This window comes from Cricetulus griseus, chromosome 7 (assembly GCF_003668045.3).
Source record: "Cricetulus griseus strain 17A/GY chromosome 7, alternate assembly CriGri-PICRH-1.0, whole genome shotgun sequence".
NCBI classification, from domain to species: domain Eukaryota; kingdom Metazoa; phylum Chordata; class Mammalia; order Rodentia; family Cricetidae; genus Cricetulus; species Cricetulus griseus.
The window spans coordinates 57,913,561-57,935,579 of NC_048600.1; the positions used below are offsets into that span (position 1 = coordinate 57,913,561).

General features: G+C 42.2%; 1 protein-coding gene across 1 annotated transcript in view; it reads left to right on the forward strand.

Annotated features, from left to right (window-relative positions):
- The window catches only part of Atp10b (ATPase phospholipid transporting 10B (putative)), a 102,530-nt gene that overhangs the window by 37,132 nt on the left and 43,379 nt on the right, over positions 1-22,019 (forward strand). Inside the window, exons 4-9 of the mRNA XM_035447381.1 lie at positions 2,894-2,979; positions 7,217-7,323; positions 8,184-8,315; positions 11,665-11,792; positions 13,240-13,492; positions 14,304-14,542. Coding sequence (XP_035303272.1) covers positions 2,894-2,979; positions 7,217-7,323; positions 8,184-8,315; positions 11,665-11,792; positions 13,240-13,492; positions 14,304-14,542 — 945 coding nt within the window. The remainder of the gene's footprint in view (positions 1-2,893; positions 2,980-7,216; positions 7,324-8,183; positions 8,316-11,664; positions 11,793-13,239; positions 13,493-14,303; positions 14,543-22,019) is intronic.

The window sequence follows — 22,019 nt, forward strand, 5'->3', positions numbered from 1 at the left end:
CAGTTCCCTCTCCCTCCCCTCCTCCCCTGCCCCCCATTGAACCCCTACCCCATCCCCTTTCTGCTCCCCAGGGAGGGTAAGGCCTTCCATGGGGGATCATCAAAGTCTGTCACATCATTTGGAGCAGGGCCTAGTCCGTCCTCCATGTGTCCTCTATGGGGAATGGGCTCCCAAAGTCCATTCATGTACTAGGGATAAATACTGTTCTACTACCAGAGGCCCCAGAGACTGCCCAGGCCTCCTAACTGACACCCACATTCAGGGGGTCTGGATCAGTCCTATGCTGGTTTCCCAGCTATCAGTCTGGGGTCTATAAGCTCCCCCTTGCTCAGGTCAGCTGTTTCTGTGGGTTTCTCCTGCCTGGTCTGGACCCCTTTGCTCATCACTCCTCCCTCTCTGCAACTGGATTCCAGGAGTTCAGCTCAGTGCTTAGCTGTGGGTGTCTGCTTCTGCTTCCATCAGCTACTGGATGAAGGCTCTAGGATGGCATATAAGGTAGTCATCAATCTCATTATGGGGAAAGGGCATTTAAGGTAACCTCTCCACTATTGCTTAGATTGTTAGTTGGGGTCATCTTTGTAAATCTCTGGACATTTCCCTAGTGCCTGATTTCTCTTTAAATTTATAATGACTCCTTTTATGATGGTATCTCTATCCTTGCTCTCCTCTATTCTTCCCAAAAGGAAAGTTTTTATAAAAGCAAAACAAATGAAAATGATAAAGGTATTGAATGAAATGAAAAAGGATATACCTTTGTGACTGGCCTTTTCTGGTGTTCCTCAAAATATTTAAATTGACATTCAAAAATGTTCAAGGTGGGCTGGAAATGAGAGTTCAATAAGGCACATGCTTGCTAAAGGGATACAAGGACCTGGCTTTGAATCTCGGCACCTATGTAAAAAGTTGGGCATGGCAGTGTCTACCTGTAATCTCAATGCAGGGACAGTGAGATAGGGAGAGATGTTGTGCCTGCTGACCAGTTAGTCTAGTTTAATCAGTGAATCAGTAAGAAACCCTGTCTCAAACACAATAAATAAGACAGAGCATTGAGGAAGGCATAATATATTGACCTCTAACTTCCACATAGACATCATACTCAGACTGTTTGAAAGAATATTCCAGATACATGACCACTAACTCATTTTTAAATGCAAAAAAATGTATGTGAATATGCATACATGAATATGTTTGTGGCTATTATTACTAAATCCTGGATATATGCACATAAACATGTGGTTGTCTCTAGTTAGTGTGCTTATCACCTTTATTTACTTATTTATTTATTGTTGCCGTGAATGTTGTTTAAAGACAGTATCTTGCTGTATAGTCAGCTTGGCATTGAATTTGTGACTCTCCTACCTCAGCGTTTTGAGTGCTAGAATTACCATCTTTAGCATGAAAAGTCCTTCTTTTCCGTTACCTAATCTAGTAGCCACTAGCCACATGTAACTACTCAAGTTTAGTTTAAATTCAATTAAATTTGAAAAATAATTCAAACCAGCATACTTCAAATGCTCAATGGCCACACCTCACTGGTGGCTTCCATATTGGATGATGTGGACTTGGATTGTCCATCATTGGGCAAGTCTGGACTACACACAAATCCATTGCTACCAGAGAAACATAGTTGGTACAGACTCATTTTTATATTTTTTGTTCTTTGACAGTTTCATACACATCACCATGATTATTGATCCTCCCTAGTGCTCTCCACCCAATCAATCAACCTCCCAGCTTCATATCTTTATTTACTGTTTTAATAACCCCCTGAACACAATTAGTGCTGTGCATACGTACATGGCCTGCTCCATGGGAGGGATTTTATGTCTGGTACTATAAACCTGGTCAAAAGCCAATGACTATGGCGATCATATAGACCCTAGATAGGAACCTACAGTTATTTTTTCTGAATGTTCATGCTATCAAGCTGCATTCTATGACTTGGACTTGTACAGCTTGGGTCCCAAAACACAGACTAGGGATAACAAGGAAATGAAGAAATGACTGACACATAGACAATGAAGCTGGAATGGAGTTATCTGGCCTCTTGGATGGGGAATGAGAAGCACACAGAAAACAAGATAGTGATACAATCTGCAAACAGTTAAACAAGGAGGCAGAGTTATTACATACATATAAACAAAAGAGGTAGGGTTATTATATACAGCTAAACAAAAAGGGAGGTTTAGCTAGTCTTGGAAGGAGGAGTCTCTGTAGGGGGCCAGTTTTTAAGACATGGGAAGGAGGCCTATGTGGAGATTTTCTATATATACCATCAACATTCACACTCACATCAGAGGAAGGTTTCGTTCCTTCCCTATGTCTGAGGCATTGACCTTCTTTGATATGGCTGTGCCCATCATGGCTGTAATGTCAACATTACAGGTTCACTAAGAACTTCACTTGCTCCCAAAGGTTCTAAATATGTCTATGATCATAGAATTCTGTGCTTTCAACTTTGGTCAGGGAAGCTTCTTTTTGCAGGGGCTAATGGTTAATGAAGAAACTCATAACTGGTCAAAAAAGCAACTATAGTAACTGTGTATTTAACTATGGGTGGGTCATCTATACTAGCCTCCCACCATTCAAGGCTTAGGAACTGCATGGAAGAGGGAGGCAGCAAGAATGTGTGAGCCTACGGGTGGGAGGAGAGCCTTGAGATACTGAATTCTGCTGTATTTGCATTCCTTCAATCTACACCTAACTCTGTTCCTATTGACTTCCTTCTTCTCGATGAAAACTTAATTTTAACCTAACATGCTGCCAGCATCACAGTGTGGTAAAGCACATTAGCCTCATTTGCAATGCTCATAGCAGCGATTAACTCTCCCCACATTCCTATAAAAACTAGATCCTTTTGATGCAACTGCCTCACAGGTCCTCTGTTTTGCAGGAGCTGCAATTCCAACCAGAATACTTCCACAGTACCATCATATGTGAAAGGCCCAACAATCACCTCAGCAAGTTTAAGGGTTATATGTAAGTACCAAAGACCCCTAGAGTACTGGTAAACACCTCCTCTACTGCTGGAAATACGTTTTCTTGAAATGATCAGAAAGTTAAGAGTCCAGATCCTGAGGTTAAAGATTTTCAAGTTTTAAAGACCTGGGCTTGAGGTATAGTTCTCCCAACAATAAGCTGTGTAAGCTAGATTGGTTTACTTATCTGTTAGTTCCTCAGGTGCCATCTTTGCCGAGTAAAATTTATAATACCTAATGCCACGGACTTCTCTTCCCTAAGGATCAAATTGTCTATCATATGCAGAGCTTAGGTTAGCAAAAATAAAAGCTCAGTTAATCATAGATGTTTATGTTAAAATAATTTTTATTCTTCTATTTTAGTTCCACCTCAAAATTTTACTATAATTCTGGCCCACATCAGACAGCCAATCTATTTGCAAAGTAAGAGTCACAAGTACAGGTATAAGTAAATGTCTATCCTTGTCCATTGATACAGCAGTTCTCAGAGCACTTTTTCAGAATACCATTTTATGTGGTCTTTACAGCCACCCAAGGAAGTGGGGACCATGGTCTCCATGTTGCAGATGTGGAATGTTATGCTCTAGACGTCTATATTTATCCAGAGTTTCACAGCAGGTACCAAATACCCCAAAACTGATGTGTTTTTGATTGCCCTGCTTCATAGAGTTCAGCTATGTTGGGCCCATTCCTTACCAACAGGGTTCCAGGCTACTGGGATGCTTCTTCACCAGATAGGTTCTCAGCCCATGTGTGGTGTCATGAGGAAGTATACAAGAAGGGAAAAGGAAGAATACAAAAGATATATACAGTAGCCTTGAAACTATTTACTTTTCAAATACACAGTAAAGGCTGATGGAGATAGGTAGAAGCCAATGTCATCTGGGGAAGAGTTCTTTGTGTGCCTCTGTCAAGGAAGAAGCTGTTCATTGTCTCCAGCAAACATAGTCTCTCCCTCATGCCTGAGTTGGCAGATTTGTTTCCTCCAAGTCACCATGAAGCAATCAGCTTCATGGCCTGGTTTTCCCCATGGCTCTTTCTCCATCAAACTCATGCTTACTAGCAACTAGCCTGTCTCACTGTCAATCTGGGCCCAGGCCTGCCTACCTCACACAGACTTCAGACAGCACTGGACCAGACTCTACTTATCTTAATACTCCTTTTTGGCTACTGTTCCTAGAGACCTGTCTTCCCCACTACCTGACCTCAAGGATAAGCCTGGGAAATCCAACTGGCCAGTCCATGGTCAACCCAAAGATCATAGAAGATTCTACCATCTGGGCCTATATCTCCATCTATGTCAGACAAAGAGAAGACTTTTAGACCCAGTACCCACAAACCAAATGTCTATTTATTCTGTGTTCCCCCAAAACCTCTATGGGTCTCCTCAATTTGAGGAATCCTCTGTGATTACACAGATTGGAGATGGGAACAGCTTTTTAGTGGTCTACTTAAAGATAATGGGCTTGAGAATTTAAAATAAAACCATTTGGGCTGGTAGGGTAGTTCAATTAGTAGAGTCGTTCCTTAGCATATGCATAATCCTGAGTTCAATCCCCATAACCAAGTAAACTGGGGTAAGTAGTATACACATGTAATTTTAGCACTTGGAAGGTAGAGGTAGAAGGATCAGAAGTACAAAGTCATAGTCAGCTACGTAACAAGTTTGAGGCCAGCCTTGGCTACATGAGACCTTTCCTCAATAAATAATTGATTAATTAAACAAATGAATCTCTGTAGGACCTCAGTTCTCACTCTGAGACAATATTCTTCTCCTTAATCAGAGTCTTTTAGCAATGTCTGGAGGTAGTATTTGTTAAAACAGCTGGGAAACTGTGCCACTAGCCTTTTATGGACAGAGTCCAGGGTGCCACCCAACATCCTACAATGTACAAGAAAACCCCACAACAAAGAACTGTCCTGCCCAAATGTTAATGCCAAAACATAAATACTGCATGTTGACCATAAACATCTCTGTCTACAAAGAGCATTCAATAGAACAGCAGCCATAAGATGCCTAAGCCTTTTTTCCCACCTGTCCAAAAATGGGCACTATGGGTGAGAGAAGAAGCTGACTCTCCCCCTGTTCTATTACTTCAGACTATCATAAAAGCCACTAGCAGTCTCTCACCTGTGATTCAGAATCCTAAGATGTCTAGTATACAATGCTTGTGGCCTTGGAAACAAAATCCCAGCCTCTGTAAGCTTTAGCTTTTGAAAAATGACCCTGCTAACTTTTCAAAGCCATGAAGAATAAAATATAATTATATAAGTGAACATTGTTTATAAGCAGAAGAAGGAATTGTTAGCATTTAAATGGATCCTGTAGTTGGACATGGTGGCACATGCCTATAATCTCAGTACATGCGAGGTTAAGGAAGGATGATAATAAGTTCAAGGCCAGTTTGAACCACATGGTAAGATTCTGTATCAAAAAAGACCATCTTTATCGATTGCACATCCAACAGGAGATCAAAGCATTGTTCATCAGACAATTTTCTCCTTGACATACGTGGTAATTAACACAGAGACATACAAATATACAATGTGCAGAGAGAAACTTTGAAGCACTCAGTCTTGAATGAGATGTCTTTATCAAACTTTCCCCTCAAGGCTCAGGGATCTATGTGGAAGAAAGTCAGAAGGATTATAATAGCCAAGTGTAGGGATAATCTGGAGAAAGCATCTTCCAGATACAGTGAAACTGATGCACTCATAGATTCACAGAGATAGGGACAGCATGCACAAGACCTACATCAAGTTCAAAGCAGACAAAAATCCCAGAATGGAGAAGGTGATATAGAAACAAAGCCCCACCCACAAACAAGAAGCTGTTTGTAATTGATACCTACTAGGAGAAGTTAAAACCAGCTTTCTTCAGCAAAATGGTACTGAGTGTATCAACTACACTTCAGGGCGGGTCCCATGCTCAGGAGTAGCTGGCCAAGACAAAATGAAGTCCTTGGTTTTTGTGTTCTTATTGTTTTGATTTGTTTTGGTTTGGGTTTGCGATATTTTTTTGTCTTTGGGATTTGGGGGATTGTTTTTCTTTGAAAGAGAGAGAAAGATGGAGCTGGGTGGAGGGGAGGGGCGAGGTTCTGGGAGCAGTTTGAGAAGGGGAAAGAATTAATCAAAATATATTGTATGAAAAAATTATACCAATAAATAAAAAAATCAATAAGCATGTTGAGTATGAGCAAAGCATGGAAGAGCAAGATAATTAATCAAAGACATATTCTGCCACTTACCAGATCTTTGAATTTGCCTCCATTGTCCTTCCTATAAAGTGGATATGATAGCATGACCTGGCTTATAAATTCCCTTCAGCTTAATTAACACATAGAAAAAAATCATGCCTGGACATAGGAAAAGGAAGCAATGATGAACCACAGGGAGAAGAAATTCAGTGTTAAGATGGCTGCTTTCACGTTCTCCCAATGGCTTTATAATATTAGAGTTAAACCTGCTGCAATCCCAGGGAAAAGGAATCAGGTCAGAATGCCACACTGGAGATAACAGACAGATGGAGTCATCCTGGCTCAGATGTCTCTAGCATGACATGGAAAGCTGAAATACCTCCTGAGGTTCAAGAAAGAAAGACACATCTGTAGTTAGACAAAGGGCCACTGTTCCCTTCTCAGAGGCCTCCATGCTTGATGAGAGACTGAGCAACGGAGGGAATGTATGGGGAGAGAGACTCTTAGAGTGAAGTAGCACAGGTGTGAGATAGCTGTAACCCACCCCTTCTTGGTTTATTTTACTTCCTACATCCACCTCATGATATAAAAAGCAGGAGGCTCTAGCATCTTCTATGGACCAGGATGCTCAGTTGCTCTATTCCCCAGCACCTAGGTGAGGAATGTGAGCACTGTCCAAAGAAGACACAGCACCAGACCTTGAAGGTCCAGAAGCCTATTCCCTAAACCAATTTAAGGTGAGAATTGAAATCTAGGATTTTATTTTCAGCAGAGGTCAGCCTTTAGTGTGGGTAAATGAGGAATTCCTCAGAAGGAACAATTCCCTTCTGATGGTCCAGACTCACCCAGGCCTCCTGGGAGCAATGAAGAGATTAATCTGGACATAAAGATAGGATTCCCCAAGAATAGCAATAGCCCTTAAAATTGGGAAAAGGGGAAAATGGATTGCTTCCACTCATGGCTTCTAGCTCTGTTACACAGACCAGAAACCACATAAAGAGACCAGCAGAACATCGCCTGACTTTCCCTCCTTCTTCCCAGGGAACACCCTGACCAGACCAGGACTGGCTTTGGCAGCGAGAGTCTTCTACTCCGAGGCTGCACCATCCGAAACACCGAGGTGGCAGCAGGCATTGTCATCTACGCAGGTCATTGTCTCTGTGCAGTTTCTTTTTTCCAACTTGCCTTAATGCTCCCCTCTCCAACCTCTCTTCTAAGTTCATCTTCAGACAACAGAAACACCAAGGGGCTCCCAGGGGCTCCCAGGGGCAGAGCCATGCAACTTCCCATTTCTCAGCTAAGCACATAGAGGCTGGGAGCCACAGGTGCACTCAGCACATAGGAGACATAATGGATGCTGAGTCAATGCCGTGCATCCCACCAGGTAGTGAGAAGGACTCAAAATCTGTACTCATTCACTCCCACTGTTGTTGATATTTGAAATCCTCAAGGCAGCTAAGTCAGTAGCAGTGAAGCCATTTGCTTCTGGAGCTGGTGGACTGGTTTTCTTTAATTTTACACAGAAAAAAAAAAAAACTGGCATTTTTCACTTTGACTTCTGAGTAGGCACAGTAATCAAAATCCAGCAACTCCTAAGAAGACACAGTCTGAGGGCCAAGTGTTTCTCAACACCTTACTTGAAGTTCCCTGGGCATTATGGCTTGGTGGAAGGAAGGCTCCTAGCTTCCCTTGTGATTTATTCTTTCATATTGGACAAGTGTCTTCTATGTTGCCTCTCCATTTTCACCAGGTAGAAAAGAAATAACTAGAAAAATTGATCGTCTTCCAGAATTGGCATTTTTTCCTTTGAACAAGATTTTATATGGAAGTGTAGCAGATGAATATTGACTAGGGTGACAGATTTCGGCTCTACTGCTCTTCCTCGTGAAATGTCAACACGTTAGACCCAAAGAAACAAACATGGGAACTGTTGACCCCAAGCTCAGTCTTTCAGCAGGACCTTTGCACATGCATTTCTTCCATCTAAATTCCCAATTTTCTCTCAAAGGCCATGAGACAAAGGCTATGCTGAACAATAGTGGACCCCGATATAAACGCAGCAAAATTGAGCGGCGCATCAACACAGATATCTTCTTCTGTATCGGCCTCCTCTTCCTCATGTGTCTCATTGGAGCTGTAGGTAAGGGATTTTCTGCAAAAAAAAAAAACAAAAAACAAAAAAAAAAGCAACACAGAAATCCATTCCTTTTAGCACATCTCTATAATTCTGAACTTTAACTTCCTACTTTAATGGGATACTGATGAAAATTTCCTGATGGTGTATATGTTCTTAAATATTAGCAATACTGTCGATCACTGATGGGTTGAAAAAAGTCTCATGGAACACAGGTGTTCTCTGAACATGGAGAGAAGTGACTCACAGGACTGTTCCTTGGAGAGCCTACAATCTCTCCCCCACTGGGGGGGGCATGAAACAACAGAATAAGCACTGGCTTATTCTGCCCTACTCAATGGGGGACTGCCCAATGGCTACTGCATTATTTGCCTGTTGTTGCTGTGAAACTAAGTAACACTGAGGGGTTCAAAACAGCACAAATTCACTGTGCTTCTACATCTTTTTCTAAGTATCAGAAGTTCAATTTGACTGAGTTAAGATCATGATTTCAGCAGATCTGCTTCCTTCTGATGAGACTGAGGGAGGAATCAGTCCTCTTTGTCAGTTTCCGTAGCTTCCTGTTCATTGTACTAGAGGCATCTTCCATTCTCTGCTCATATCTCTCCAGTCTTGTCTGTGGTACCTCCTTTTATAAACACATTTGTAATTACATCCTTGAACCCACTAGAAGAATCCAGGATACTCCACATTTCAAATTTCATGAGTTAATCCCTCTTAGCCTCATAAATCATCCTCTTCCCAGAAGCCACTGATGAGAATGTTAGGGGTGTTATCTTATTAGGGGTGATGTGTTATTTCACCTCCCATGGACGCTGTGGAAACACCAGTGAGGGGGGGTCTTTCCTGGAGAGGTATCTGCTCTAGCTGATTGAGGTGGACATTTCCTGGAGGAGATAGGTAACAGACACAAGCTCAGGAGCACAATGAAGCAGGGAAATCTGCAGAGAGAAAGAATGTTCTTAGCAACATGGGCTGCACAGGAGGGTACAAAGATGAGAAGGAGAATGACTGTAAACAGTAGCAGTTAGAAAAAGAGTGAGCTAGAAGCACTTAAGTTAATCTTCAGAGTGAAGACAAGAAAGGGTTCTCCATGGGGCTCTTACCCATTCTTGCCATCATCTTTAACCTATGGATGTCTCAGAGAATGCTTAAGGAGGCCCCATAGAGAATCAGGGATGATCAAGAAGAAAAAACTCACAAGCCCAGATATCCCCAGTGACCTTGACCCAAAAAGCAGCAATGATGTTTGCTATCGGCCTTATTCTGAACTTAATAACCATTGCTATATTTAAATAGATGATGTCTAAAAGGCAATGGGAAAGATCCAGTATATCTGTGAGGTCAAGACATTGAGACTTGGCTCAAGGTGTGTATATTTAACGTACCTTGAAGATGAGTCTACCAACTGTGCATGAGTGGATGGCTCAAAGCTGGAGAGGCAGCGCAGGAAACTAGAGGAAAACACAGCAAAGACACAGCCACCCCCACCCCTACCCACATGGCTACAGGAACTATGCCTCCATGTTGAGTAGATTTTTTTTCAGGCATTCCAGAATTGGAAGTTTATTTCAGATCACTATGTCGCCAGGCAAAAAAAAAAAAAAAAGAAGAAGAAGAAGAAGAAGAAGAAGAAGAAGAAGAAGAAGAAGAAGAAGAAGAAGAAGAAGAAGAAGAAGTTAATGATTACATGTCCACACATAGATAAGGCCCCAGGATTGGCTTTACAAGTTCTCAAAAATGATGAAGGAAGAATATCGATGAAGAAGGCAGGCAAATGCTCTATAGCAAATAGCAACTTTATGAAACAGGACTCTTTGGTCCCTCATTAGAACAGAGCCTTTGAAGAGGAGAAAGTCCCATGACAAGTGTGAGTCCAGGTATCCTTACCAAATGCTCCCTCTGGTTTTATAACAAGGTGTGTTTTCTTGCTGTGCCCATCATGCCCTCCTGTACACACACACACACACACACACACACACACACACACACACACACACACACACACACACACACACACGCATGCACACACGCCCATGCTGCAGGACCCCCGAGACTTCTGGTTCTCCGTGTAGCTTCTCTGCTTTCTCATCTGACCACAGGGCCCCTTCTCTGTGCATGTCTTCTGCTCTATACTATCACCATTCAATTACACCATGTCTGTAATGTTCTGTTCCTCTGAAGTGACTGTGAAGAATTTGACCCAGCCTCATAGGAGGAGACCTTTGGGTAGGATGACACCTTATGGCTCTTATTCTCTACAGTTCCTGCCCTGAAGCTGAAAGAGCGTGTGTTTTAGTTAGGATTTACTCCACAACACATTCCATTATTGAAGGAAGTCAGGGCAGAAATCTAGAGGCAGGAACTGAAGCAGAAGTTATGCAGGGGTGCTGCTTGCTGGCTTCTTCCTCATGGTTTGCTCACCTATTTTCTTGTAGCATCCAGGACTACCTGCCCAGGGGTGGCATCACCTCAGTAAGCTTGCCCCTCCCACATCAATCAAGAAAATGGACAACAATTTTGTCCTCAGGTCAATCTGGTAGGGGTTGAGTTTCCCTCTTCCTTGTATTAAAGCTGACAGAAAAATAGTCCACACAGAATTCTACACAATGGGTTTTTCTAGTTTCAAAATAACCCTATGGGATAGCTATTACTAATTAACAAACAAGGACATTCACATTCAGACAGATCTGAAGCAGGTGCTACATACAGTTCATCTTGCATAATCCTGTAATAATGGATTTTGTCACCCCTTTAGCAAATAAGGAAACAGAGTTCCGTGTATATTGGTGTGAGTTCTGTGGACTCCCATAGCATCCCATGCTCTAGTGCACATCCCATCAGGGTCCTTTCAGGTCAGAGTCCTTTGCTTAGTGGGAATTACTCAAGAACAAAAGCCAAGACTGATTCAATAACTAATAATTATTGAATATAAGAGGGAAGGTAGATAAATAGACGTAGGGATGAGTAGGAAAGAAAACTGGAAGACAGATGTGTCAAGATTTCCCAACCACCCACTTCTTACAAATAAAATTGAAAAGCATATGTTCCATTTTCTTCCCAGCCTCTATGTGATAAGACTTCATCAAAATATAGGTAATCTTCATATTAATCTCTCCAATAAAAACAGATTTAGTATCCATCATTCCATCAAGGGATTGAATAGTGAAGGGCCGGGAACATGAAGGATTGCTACCATGCAAAAGGAAAAGAGAGGGAAGAGAGAGCTTTCTGTCATGGGGAATAAGAATGGATCTTCATATAATCATCCATGTCAAGGAACAGACCGTGGGTACCTGGCCAACTTAGGACAAAGTAAAGACTTAGTCTCATACCTAGTTTTGCTTTTCCTCAGGCCACAGTGTCTGGAATGGGACCTTTCAAGAGCATCCTCCCTTTGACGTACCAGATGCTGATGGGAACTTCCTTCCCCTTGCCCTTGGAGGTTTCTATATGTTTCTCACGATGATCATCCTACTCCAGGTAAGCTCTCTTACTTCTACAGCTTTGGAAAATAACAAAAGTGATAGCCCCAGAAAAGCATAATAAGTATAAGATGGGAAGATAGTTACTGCTTTCTGGAGCATTTACCAAGTATTCATGTTGGTAATGTCAGGACAACCCCTCAGATAGCTGTAGGAAAAGGTTAAGAGTAAGACTGCAACAGTCACCCATGTATATGTCCCTTTGCCAGACATAAAACAAGAAAAGCCCTAAAACCCAAGACCAAAGGGATAGTAAATAGCACAGAGAGCTACCAAGGACTCTCCAGCCCCAAGTGTGAGAAATAGAGAAAATTCATAGGTTAGTGTTCTAGCATTTGATAGAGATGAAGAAGAACAAAGTGGATGAGAAAAACATAGTGAAGACATATAAACTGTAGTAAGAGATTAAGAGATGTTATTCTTTAAATATTTGGGCTCTATGAAGAAACACAGTTGAAAAATGATAAGCTACAGTTTCATTTGGTGCCATCTCCCCTACAGTGAATGTCTTTTAGAACTCTGTTCCTTACTCATGAACCATTTTTAACCTTCCATTCATTATAGCAGTTTGATCCTACTTAAAGGGAAGTGAAAACACGCCTCTTCTCTGCACAGAGTCTGCTGGTAATTCATGGCTTCTCGAAATAAAATCCAACACCTTTATGGAAGCCAACACGGCTTTAAACGATCTGGACCTTGAACCCAGCTCATATCCTACAGCTCCCCTCCTCCATTCTTCCTGTATCATGCCTGCTTGCTATCACCTCCTGAACACCCAAACCCCTCCCACTGCCCAGAATTCCCCTCCCAATGTGATCCTCACATCCTCATCTCTTCAATCTTTGCTTAAAGGGCATGTATATGAAAGTCCACCAAGTCTATGACTTTGTCCTCTCTGATGTCCTTTTATCTATTTCATGAGACAAGCACATCATATATATTGACTTGTGTATACATTGTCACTAGAATATGAGCTGTTGAAGGTCAGTTTTGTTCTAATAACCCCCATTTCCACGACTTGGAACAATGTCAACAAAGAACAAGAGCAAGGTAAATATCTGGCATTGGACTATTGAACATAATCAGCAAAAGGCCTGAGCACCTGCAAAGGTGCCTGTGACCATCCATGTCAGAGATCTGATGGCTCAGGGGTCTCTCAGGAGGGGTGCTAAAACTCCTGTACTCCAACATGCTGTCAGTAAACAGCCAGTGATAACTGTCTCCCCCAACCCCAGACACTGCCAAAGAGGCATATCTCCACTCCATACCCCCTCCCCCAGGAATTCCAAGGGAGACCTCAAGTCACTAACTTTTAATTTCTCAGGAAAAGTCATGCTGTGAGCTGTCCTCACCTTTGGATCAAATGCCTTTGCTATCCACTAGTGAGGGTCTGGGAGCAGGGATCAAGCTGGTTTCTGACACAGTGTGAATCCATCTCCCCTCAGGTGTTAATCCCGATCTCCTTGTATGTGTCCATTGAGCTGGTGAAGCTTGGGCAAGTGTACCTCCTTCATAATGACCTTGACCTATATGATGAAGAAACCGATTTGTCCATTCAATGTCGAGCCCTCAACATTACAGAGGACCTGGGCCAGATCCAGTACATCTTCTCTGACAAGACAGGGACCCTGACAGAAAACAAGATGGTGTTCCGGCGTTGTACCATTGTGGGCAGTGAATATTGTCACCAAGAAAACGGTATGAGAACCCAGAAGCACCCTGCCCTCCCAGGATGACAAGAATAAGCATCTCACCCCTCTTAAGAGGACAGGAGGACAAGGACACTATCCTTATTCCCCACAGAGCTTCTGTAGCATTTTGGCAGGCTGTATCACACCTCCATACAGCACAATATATTTACATCAATATGGAAGGCTTAGGAATTTATCCTGTTACCTAGTGTGTCAGAATGGCTCTAATCTAGGCACAGGATCAAATTTGACACATTCAGAGAATGCCTTCCATTTTAACGACTGTCTTCAATTTCACCAAGTCAGTGTTTTGATTTAGAATATATGATGCCTGGACTATTACTTTTCATGGTCCGAAGGTAGCCTGTAGAACTGAGTTAGCACACAGAGAGAGAGAGAGAGAGAGAGAGAGAGAGAGAGAGAGAGAGAGAGAGAGAGAGAGTACACAATAGAGAGGAGGAGATATTATAGACAGCCCTATCCCCTTTGCTATGGCAATCATTCACCATTTACACAGGAGCTTCGTATTTCTTTTAATAACATAATAGCTATTACTACAAGCATCTACTTTAGCTCTTACATATTATGTTACTAAAATTTTCAAAATGATCCTGAGTCAGATACTTCCTTAAAACTTCTACTTGAGGAACTAAAAGTAGAGGTTAAATCAAAGCACAAGGTCATATAACTTTCTCCAGTCTTAGTAACCCAGCTTCAGTTGTCCATAGACCTTTCCTGTGCTCTACCCTAACCCCTGAAGTCTAGCACCTCTCTCAACCACAGCTCAGCCAAGATGTGACAAGATTCCTTTCTTGCAGCCAAGAGATTGGAGATGCCAAAGGAGCTCGACTCAGATGGTGAGGAGTGGACCCAATACCAATGTCTGTCCTTCCCACCTAGATGGGCCCAGAACTCAGCAACAATGAGAAGCCAAGGAGGTGCCCAGCCTCTGAAAAGGTCCCAGAGTGCCCGGGTCCCCATCCAGAGCCACTTTCGACAAAGGTCTGTGGGACGCTGGGAGACCTCACAGCCTCCAGTGGCCTTCAGCAGCTCAATAGTAAGTCCTGCCTTTATTCGTTGAATCACAACAGAATTATGCCAAGAAGAAAACAGAGAAGGTTCTATGATATAACAGAACCTCTATAAACCCTGATTAGCTGGGGTTTGGGGGTGTTTTTTGGTTGAAGGAGAGCTTTCCTGTGGTTGAAGGAGACCTGTACAAACAAAGGAGGATGCTAGGCACCTATAATCCCCGCACCTGCTACATTGTGAGTCTGAGGTCAGCCTGGGCTACATGAGACCCTGTAATTATTTTTTAAAAGATATTTAAAGCCTGAAGAGCTCTCAAAATGGCCTCTCTTGGTCCCATGTGGAACCTTCACAGTGCTCTGTGAGCGAGCATACATAATTCTTATTAGTTGAAAATGTTCAGCATTTGGAAATTGAGAGTTCTTATCTTAAATATTAGTTTCTCCTGTTTGAAAATAGAACTGGGAAATTCCCCATATTAATTCAGGGTTTTCTCATGGCAATAATTGGCTTGAGTTAAGGAATCCTTACCACATAGGCTGCTACAGTCCTCAGAGGCCCTCTCCTCTCCATTTGTCGATACCACAGCTGATGGCCAGCAGCCTCCTTATTATGCACACTTTCCAATTATACAGCTAAAAGAAACAAGAAATATTTGTTATGGCCATACTCCCATAAACTAGAAAGACAAAATATAAACCTTTAAGGCTTTGTGTACTTGAAGAAAGGTGAAAGAAAATATTTTAGTAGTAATTAAAGAGGAATTTTAAAGAGCTGGGAAGTGAAGACTGTCTACATCCAAATTGCCAAGCTGCTTCCTCCCCTTAGGTTTGTTCCATGGTGCCAATGTGAGAGTTCATGTTTGGTCTGCCTTTTGTCTTTTCATATTTGATTTCTTCAAATATGCTAAATAGCCACTTAGCAAATGAAGACTCTGAATTCATTTTTCCAACTTGCACAGCAATTCCTTGAGGTCAAGGCCAAAGCCTGAGCCTTCTAATTACTGCTCTATTTCTTCCTCTACATGTACTCAGAAACCCATCATCCCAAATTGTAGAAAATTCCACAGGATGAACTGTTACTTTTCATGGTCCAAAGGTAGTCTGTAGAACTGAGTTAGCACGTGCACGCACACACACACACACACACACACTGCACACGATAGATAAGCGGCGATATGATAGACAGCCCTATCCCCTTTGCTATGGCAATCATTCACCATTTACACAGGAGTTTCAGATTTCTTTTAATAACATAATAGCTATTACTACAAACATCTAGTTTAGCTCTTACATATTATGTTACTAAAATCTTCAAAATGATCCTGAGTCAGATACTTCCTTAAAACTTCTACTTGAGGAACTAAAAGTAGAGGTTAAATCAAAGCTTAGATAACTAAGCAGTTAAGAGTGCTTACTGTTCATAGAGAGGACCAGAGTTCTGTTCCCAGCACATACAACAAGCCACCTGTACCTCCAGATTCAGGGGACCTGATATCTCTGGGCACCTAACTTCTGTAGGTACCAGCAGAGACATGCACACATAAATGAAAATAAAATAAATCTTTTCTCAAATTAAAGAAATGAAATTCCATATGGAGCCACAGCCATCTCCAAGTGGAAGCAATAAATGGGCCTGAAAGTGCTATTATGCTATTAGAAAAATGAGATTTTCAGTCAATTTCTATTGAAATTTTAATTTCTGCCACAACACACCTCTGTGTGTGTAAAACACTTTTTGCAGTCATGGTGTATATCAATTGTACATGGCTGGGTTTTTCTTCTAACCTTAATACTGAGACCATTTTCTGTGCTGTTATCTGGATTTTGCAAAACCATGACAAAGAAGGGATGCTGTGAGTCTGTGTTCTGGGTCACTACATCTCTAATTTAGGGATGAGTGCAAAGCTGTGTTTCTGCTCTGGCATTGTCTCAGTGCACAAAATGGGACATGAGCTAGGATAAGTCAAGAAAATTTATTGAGGACAAGAGCTCCTCACAACCATGCAGGAAAAGGGACCCATAGATGCCCATGGTAAGAAAATTATTGGCTTTATTATTTCCTTTTTGTTTTATCCAAGAACAGAACAGTAGGAAGCATACATTATCATATCTTCTCCCTTCTTTAATTCTATGCACTGGATGGAATGCTCTTCTCCTAATTTTTTTCCATTTTTTATTTGAATTAGAAACAAGATTATTTTACATGTCAATCCCAGTTCCCTCTCCCTACCCTCCTCCCCTACCATCCCCCCACAACTAAAACCCTACCTATCACATAACCTTTCTGCTCCCCAGGGAGGGTGAGATCTTCGATAGGGGGTCTTCCAGATCTGTCATATCCTTTGGTATAGGTCCTAGGCCCACCCCCGTTTATCTTGGCTCAGGGAGTATCCCTCTATGTGGAATGGTCTCCCAAAGTATGCACCTATACTAGGGATAAGTACTGATCTACTAGAGGAGGTCCCATGGATTTCTGAGGTCTCCTCACTGACACCCACGTTCCTGGGGTCTGGATCAGTCCTATGCTGGTTACCCAGCTATTAGTCTGGGGACCAAGAACTTTCCAGTTGTTCAAGTCAGGTGTTTCTGTGGGTTTCACCAGCCTTGTCTGGACCCCTTTGCTCATTACTCCTCCTTCTCTGCAGCTGGATTCCAGTTCAGTTCAGTGATTAGCTGTGGGTGTCTGCTTCTACTTACACCAGCAGCTGGATGAGGGCTATAGGATGGCATATAAGTCAGTCATCAATCTCTTATCAGGGGAGGGCATTTAAGGTTGCTTAGATTGTTAGTTGGTATCATCTTTGTAGATCTCCAGACATTTCCCTAGTGCCTGATTTCTCTATAACCCTAAAATGTCTCCCTCTATTATGGTATCTCTTATCTTGTTTTCTTCTATTCTTCCCCCAACTCAACCTTCCTGCTCCCTCATGTCCTCCTCACCCTACTCTTCTCCCATTCTCATCCTCCTAAGTCCCTCTCCCCTCCCCCCATGCTCCCAATTTGCTCAGGAAATCTTGTCCCTTTCCCCTTCTCTAGGGGATCATTGTTACCTAGCTTCTCTGGCAGTGTGGATTGTGGGCTGGTAATTACAAATAATGCTGCTATGAACATAGTTGAACAGATGTCCTTGATATATGAATGTGCTTCTTTGGGGTATATGCCTAAGAGTGGAATTGCTGGATCTTGTGGTACACTGATTCCCATTTTCATGAGGAATCACCATACTGATTTCCAAAGTGGCTGTATGAGTTGGCACTCCCACCACCAGTGGAGGAGTGTTCCCCTTTCTCCACATCCTCTCCAGCATAAACTGTCATTGGTGTTTTGATTTTAGCCATTCTGACAGGTGTAAGATGGTATGTCAGAGTTGTTTTGATTTGTATTTCCCTGATGGCTAAGGATGTTGAACACTTTCTGATGTGTCTTGCAGCCATTTTAGATTCCTCTATTGAGAATTGTCTATTTAGTTCTGTACCCCACTTTTTAATTGGATTGTTTGGTGTTTTGGAGACTAGCTTCTTGAGTTCTTTCTATATTTTGGAGATCAGCCCTCTGTCAGATGTGGGGTTGGTGAATATCTTCTCTCAGTCTGTGGGCTGCCATTTTGTCTTGCTGACTATGTCCTTTGCCTTACAGAAGCTTCTCAGTTTCCCGAGATCCCATTTATCAATTGTTGATCTCAATGTCTGTGCTGCTGGTGTAATGTTCAGGAAGCAGGTCTCCTGTGCCAATTAATTCAAGGGTATTTCCCACTTTGTCTTCTAATAGGTTCAATGTGGTTGGATTTATGTTGAGGTCTTTGATTCATTTGGACTTAAGTTTTGTGCATGGTGATAGACATGGATCTATCTGCAGTCTTCTACATGCCAGCATCAAGTTATGCCAGCATCATTTGTTGAAGATGCTTTCTTTATAAATTTATTTACAAATTTAGCTTCTTTGTCAAAACTCAGGTGTTCATAGGTGTGTTTCTCCTAAAATTTTATATAAATATTTTTCAGTTATTTAAATGAAGTCTCTTTGGACCTATTCTATGTCTTTTGGCATTTCAAAGTTCTAGATATGGCAGACATCTTATTGCCTAATAATAAGTGCCCCTACTGCCAAGGATACAAGGAGGGAAATTGAGAAGCTCTTTTGGCAGCATTGAGGTAGGCAACATGACAATTCCCTGCCCTTGCTTAGCCTCACAAGTCATAGGATCCCAGAAACAGGCAGCATAGATTCCTTTTTATAAATTTTCATTTTCCCTTATTCTGCCCAAGATGACCTCAAATTCCTGGGCTCAAAAAACCCTTCTAGTGAATATAAACTTGATGGAGGGCCCTCAACTGATGGCAGTGGGTGGGATATACTAACCCCAAACTGTCTCCAGAACCTAGACTATATGGTCAGTGTTCTGCACTGGCTCGCAGTTTCAAGAGCAAGTTCTAAATTCATCCCAGAGCAATAAGGAAAGTGGTAAATGAATTAAGACTCACTGCCTATGGCACAGATAGCAGAGACAGTGATGTGTTCTTTTTATGAGCAGCTAAGAGTGCCACCAAATAGTCAAGAAACTGGGATTAGGAAAACACCATATTAACATAATTGTATCACCTGGAAATACATAAAATTCTTACCAGGATGTTCTTAAAATCAAATAACACAATGTTGGTGCTGACCTCAAGATCCATTCTAGTTATAAATCAAGCACAACTGGGTCCCCAGCCTCAGGTCTCCATCTCAGCTCCACTACAAATGAGTTTATGAGTTCACAATCTGCAAGTTGAATGAACTATAATCATAGTCACCCCTTCATTAAAATAGGACAATTCTAGTTCATCATATATTCTAAGAAGACAGACTAGTATACGTTTTAAGTGACCTTTCTAAAGAAAAGCTGTTTTTATAACATATCGAACTTTCTACCTTGAGAGCCTAATACATGTTGTCTAGGTGTGTGAACATTATAATTTTCACTTCTAGTGACTCTAGATGCAGGCAAAACTAAGAATCTCTCTGAATAGACCACTGACATCCCCTACTTTCCCAATAAAATAGCACACATATGATTCAGATAAGGACCTGATGCCTTGGCTGAGGGGAGAGATTTGTATTGTCCCAAAAGTTGCTCACTAGAGCTGGAGAGATGGTTCCATGGTTAAGAGCACTTACTGCCTGTGTAGAGGACCTAGGTTCAGTTCCCAGCATCCATATGATGACTCACAACTGCCTGTAACTCCTGCTCCAGGAAATCTAATGCCCTCTGGCCTCTGTGGCACAACACACACATGGTATGCATTCATACATGCAGGCAAAATATTTATACACTTAAGATAAAAGCAAATAGATATTTTTTAAGATGCTCACTGGCCTCTGATCCTGCACTGGCTACAGTCAGGTTCTAAAAGATCACCCTAGAGACCAGGTAGTTCTCTAGAGGTCTACCTCCATCCATTCGTAGAGGATAGAGACGTGCTTAACTTGCAAGCCTTTTCCACCTGGCTTGGTGCCTTCCTCCACCTGCCTCTCCAGCATCTAGCCTGGCATACTCATATCCAGGAACCACCCCTTCTCTATTTTCCCTTTGAAACTGAGTCAGGGCTTGCCTCAGAAACTCCTAAGGTACCAGCACTTGGCAGCAGTGTACCAACCTTTCCAGAGGCCAGCTATTGGTTTACCTGTCCCTTGGGTTCAAACTAAAAATAAAACAAGAATCAATAGTAGCAGCAACAACCAAAACTGGATTTTTTGTTTGTTTTCTTTAGCTACCAAACACAAGGCAGCATCAGTGATTATCTCCTAATTGCCTGCTATAAAACTATGGTTTTAAGATGGGGGTAATATACTTATGAAATTGGCACATCCCCAGCCAATGTTTAATAGCACTGACAGATGGAAAATAAAATGCCTTTTGCCCTGCTTTGAAAGCAGCCAAGATTTAAGCAGAGTCCAAGAGACACCAGCACAATGTTTTCCAAAATCATCAAACCAAGGAACATCTTGCCAGTCATGGGGTGGAGCTGTACTTGGGCCCTCCAGGCTCTTCCACCACCCCCTTCTGTGGGCACATCTCCTTCCCTGCCACCTCCAGAGAGAATGCAGTAGACACAACTGAAGGAGGTGCCTTGGGCAGTTTCTTTCTTAATGATTCCTCTGTGAAACACTCCAACTCTCCTGAAGATTGTCAGAGCAGCCAGCATATGCCTGCTGCCTCTGTGAGGTTAGATAAGAGGCCTGATTTCATCAGGCTGACACACACTCTTTCTGCAAGCAATGTGACCACACAGGGCAGAATTGTCCTTAGCCCCCAGGTACCCAAATGGAAGGTGGAAAACTGTCAGAAATTCCTTCTTGGGTGGCCACAGTGAATTCTCCTTAGACATATATAGCTTGATTTACCAATCTGGGTGAGCATTTGGGCTTTCTGGTTCTTCATCCAAACTAAATATCATCAAGACTGAAACCCTGGAACAAATACATCACCGCCTTGAAAAAAAAAAAAAAAAAAAAAGAATTAAGCCTTCAGTTCCCCAGCAACCAGAACGCCCTGTTTGCATGCTATTAACACTAACATACAGTTATGTATTAAAAAGGGATTCAAAGGCCACCTGGTGCTGTCCTCCATCCCTCCTCCCCCAAAGGCCTATGCAGTCTTTCCAGAGAAGACTGCCTCCACCGAAACCTTCATGGAAAATGCACACACACACACACACACACACACACACACACACACACACACACACACACACACAATGATGCTTTGACCAGAGGAATTTGGACTTTGCCTTTTTTCTGTTTTCATGTGTGTGCATACGCAGGTCTACATGTGTGGGCACATGTGTGTCTACATGGCTGTGCATGCATATATTTCTCTGTGTGTATGCATATGCCTGTAGACTGAGTTTCTTTCTTGCCTGGTCACACAGCCATTTAGCCCCAAATAAACACACAGAGACTTATAATAATTATAAACTGTTTGGCCAATGGCTTAGGCTTCTTACTGGCTAACTCTCTCTTAATTATTAACCCATAACTACTAATCTATGTATTTCTACAAGGCCTTATCTTACTGGAGAATACAAGCATCCCATCTTCGCATAACTACATGGTGTCTTTCTCTGGTGGCTCCTCTCTGTGTCCTTTCCCCAGAATCCTCCTGGTCTGGTAGCCCTGCCTATACTTCATGCCTGGCTACTAGACAATCAGTGTTTTATTCATCAGCCAATAAGAGAAACATATATACAGAAGTACATTTCCCCATCACATGCCCATTTGAAGACCCAAGGTCAATGTCAGAAATCATCTTCTATGACTCTTTTACCTTATCTGTTGTAGTAGGGTCTATCAACCAAACACAAGGCTTGCCCATATGATAACTCTAGCTAGGCAACTTACTCTGGGGATTCCTTGTCTATCTTCCAAGGCTGGACTTACATGTGGAGTGCCAAGACCACCCAGTATTTACATGAGTGCTGGGGATCTGAACTGCCATCTTTGTGCTTTTTCAAGGCAAACACT